The 2,869-nt window shown below is 55.1% G+C and overlaps 1 protein-coding gene across 1 annotated transcript in view; it reads left to right on the top strand.

Moving 5' to 3' along the window:
- The first annotated feature begins 6 nt into the window (after nucleotides 1-6).
- The window catches only part of EFNA1 (ephrin-A1), a 6,903-nt gene continuing 4,040 nt past the window's right edge, over nucleotides 7-2,869 (top strand). Inside the window, exon 1 of the mRNA XM_010838303.1 lies at nucleotides 7-136. Within this exon, the coding sequence (XP_010836605.1) occupies nucleotides 45-136 (92 nt within the window). The 5' untranslated portion in view covers nucleotides 7-44. The remainder of the gene's footprint in view (nucleotides 137-2,869) is intronic.

The following is a 2,869-nucleotide window of genomic DNA, read 5'->3' as shown; positions in this document are numbered from 1 at the left end:
GGAGGACCCCCTCGTCCCCGCCCGGCCTGGCCAGGCCCCGCGCTATGGAGTTCTTCTGGGCCTCTCTCTTGGGTCTGTGCTGCAGTCTGGCCGCTGCTAACCGCCACACCGTCTTCTGGAACAGTTCAAACCCCAAGTAAGCCCGAGTCACCGGCCGACAGCCTGGACGCCCGGTTGGCACCGCTCCCCCTCTCCAGGTTAACTGTCCCGCCCGGCCCCTAACCTGAGTCTTGGGGAGGTGACCAGCGGCGGGAGGGCTCCCATAGATTTTCTTCTCGCCCATAACCGGGAGTTCCACCCCAGGGCAGGGCCCTGCCCGCATCTGCTTGCACCGTACGGTCTCTGCCCCTCTTTTCCTTCCCTCTGCTACAGCTGTTACTTCTGTTAGGTGGGAAGTTAGACATGAGCAACACCGGGAGGCGTCGCTGAAAGGGATGCAAGCTGATCTCTAAAATCCATCCCAGACACACCCAGGAGAGCTCACTGATGTGCTACAAAAAAACCACAGAGACCTTTCAACGCCTGCACATGCGCCCTAGGCACACAGTGGATACAAAATAACCACAGGGGCTTCTCCAAGTAACCTTAGGCAGTTAGGAGCCCAGTAAGAGCTTATGAATATTCTACATCTAAGTGTAACAGACCAAATTACGGGAAGACAAAAACAACACAGCCTGCTGTTATATGACTTACAATTGTCAATCGGCCTCGGAGTGTATGCCCGTTTGCATTCCCTTTCATTCATTGGTGGTGGGTGCAAGCTCTGCTTTGGACCCGCCATAACCAAAGGGAGGAGACTGGACGTATGCAAGGGGGAAGCCAAGAGGGATTAACTGGAAGGGTAAGGAAGGCTCTTGAGGATTAGTCTGCTCCCATGTCTTAGGAGTGTCTGTGTAGTAAAAGATCTGTCTGCTTGAGCTAAACTGAGCTGTAACTTGTCTGTTACTCTACATCCTTTAGACTGTTAGTCCTTTCGATGCTGAACACTTCCTGCCTCTGGCAGGGGGCACTCTCTCTGACCTTCAGGGCTCTTATTCTAAGCCCTTCCACCACAAAGACCTCTATGTATTTGGGCATTTACCTACACTGACAGGTCTTGACATCCGGAGTAAGAACAATTCTTACAGTAATCCTGGAAAGACCCTTCAGGAGGGACCTGGGCTTGCCTGAATTCAGTGTTTATTCTGATTTTAAGGTGTCCCTGGAATGCGCCCCCTAAGGATCTTCTGAGGTGGCAGGAGTGAGGCATAGGCTGTGTGTGGGTAGGCTTGAAGGAGTCACCTGTGTCTGAGGTTCAGGTAGTAAAACTGAAAAGAAGGGGAGAGGCAGAGGTCATAGGGATGGTTCCGGAGGACAGGAAGGGGTTAAAAGGGTTACAAAGGGCTCTGGGCAGGAAGGAGTTAATTTCTCCTGGGCAGATTTAGGGCTGTGAGGCAAATGGTACTGGGAGGAAGAAGCTCCCATCAGATTCTTTGTTCTTGAGTTTTCTGAAGTTAGGGGAACAATATCTGTGGGAAAACAGGAGAGGTGGGTAGGGTGGAGTAAGGAGAGGAGAGCTGGGCAACTTGGGATCAGGGAAAACACTCCACTCAGCTGGGCCACCCCCAGCCCCAGCAGCCTACCCCCCACTCCCCTTGAGAAATAGATTGTGCCAGTTTCCTCTGACCTTGGGGCAGCATTGCCTGGTGGGGGGTCTGTTGGGGAGGGAGGGAACAGACAGCTACCTGCCAAGCCAAGGGGGCAATGCCCTCTTGCCCATGGGTCTGATAGGACTATAGTCAGCGCTCCCCCATCTCACCCCTTGCGGTCTGTTCTTTGCTTCTTTGACCCAGTCTTGTCCTAGAGGGAGAGAGCAAAGTCCCTGTTTATGCCCATCCCAGGTGTTGGCTGCAGGAGGAGGAGGGGACAGGAAGCCGTGAGTAGGGGGAGGACCCTGGCCTTTTCCGTTCCCAAGCTCCCAGGTTTCCTCTCTTTCAGGAAGGAGCCTCTTCCTTGCCCCCCCTCTCCGCCTTCCCTGACGCCGCTGCCCCCCTTTCCCAGATAGTGAGCAAGAGTCAAAGGAGTGCTAAGTGAAGCAGATTGTACCCCCAGGAGGAGGGTGATGGGTGCACCCACCCAACTCAGCTTCTGCCCTGTCCATCTGGACACACACACTACTCTGCCCAGGACTAAAGGAAAACCAGCCCAGAGCAGCCCACAAGCAGCCAAGCCAGGCCCAGCCCGAGGGTAAAGATGAGGTGGCAGTGAGCTGGGCGGGTGTGAGGCTGGCAGGGGTGACTCAGGGCGGTGGGCATCAGCCCTGGGATCTCCAGGCCCCAGGCAGGGGGCAGCGTGGGAAGAAGGGCAGTGCCGCCTGAACTGTGTGCTGGCCTCCTTAGTACTCCAGGGACAGGAACACCCCCTCCGATTCAGACCTGTCAGCTCCCTTTGCCTGAAGTGGGCACTGGGCCATCCTGGGGTCCTGGGGGCTGACCACATTTGATGAGGGAAATTTTTACAGGTTCTCATGAATACTGGGGCGGGTGGCAGAGGTAGATGAGGAATGAGTCAGTGCCCGTCACGGGGAATGGAGGAAAGACGCCAGGCCCAGAGCTGAAATACCTGTTCTGAAATGGCTTCTATGTTTATCTCTCCAGAGAGGAATTTTAAAAGCCTCTCTCTGCTCCTCTTTCTCTCTCTCTCTTTTCCCCAGAGTGGGGGAAGGGCCTTGGTAAGCCTAGCCAGTGCGCTAGCATGCTCCTGTAGGGCCAGGCCTCTTAAGGGTCATGCTGACTGGGCAGTGGGTGCCCACCTCAGAGGCCTCTTGGCCTAACCCCCGCCCCATTGGTAACCATAAGTTTGTTTTCTGTGTCCATGAGTCTTTCTGTTT

The sequence above is a fragment of the Bison bison genome, unplaced genomic scaffold (genome assembly GCF_000754665.1).
Source record: "Bison bison bison isolate TAMUID 2011002044 unplaced genomic scaffold, Bison_UMD1.0 scf7180017864093, whole genome shotgun sequence".
In the NCBI taxonomy this organism is placed as follows: Eukaryota; Metazoa; Chordata; class Mammalia; order Artiodactyla; family Bovidae; genus Bison; species Bison bison.
The sequence above is the reverse complement of the archived record's forward strand: the minus strand, read 5'-3'. Positions and strand labels throughout refer to the sequence as shown.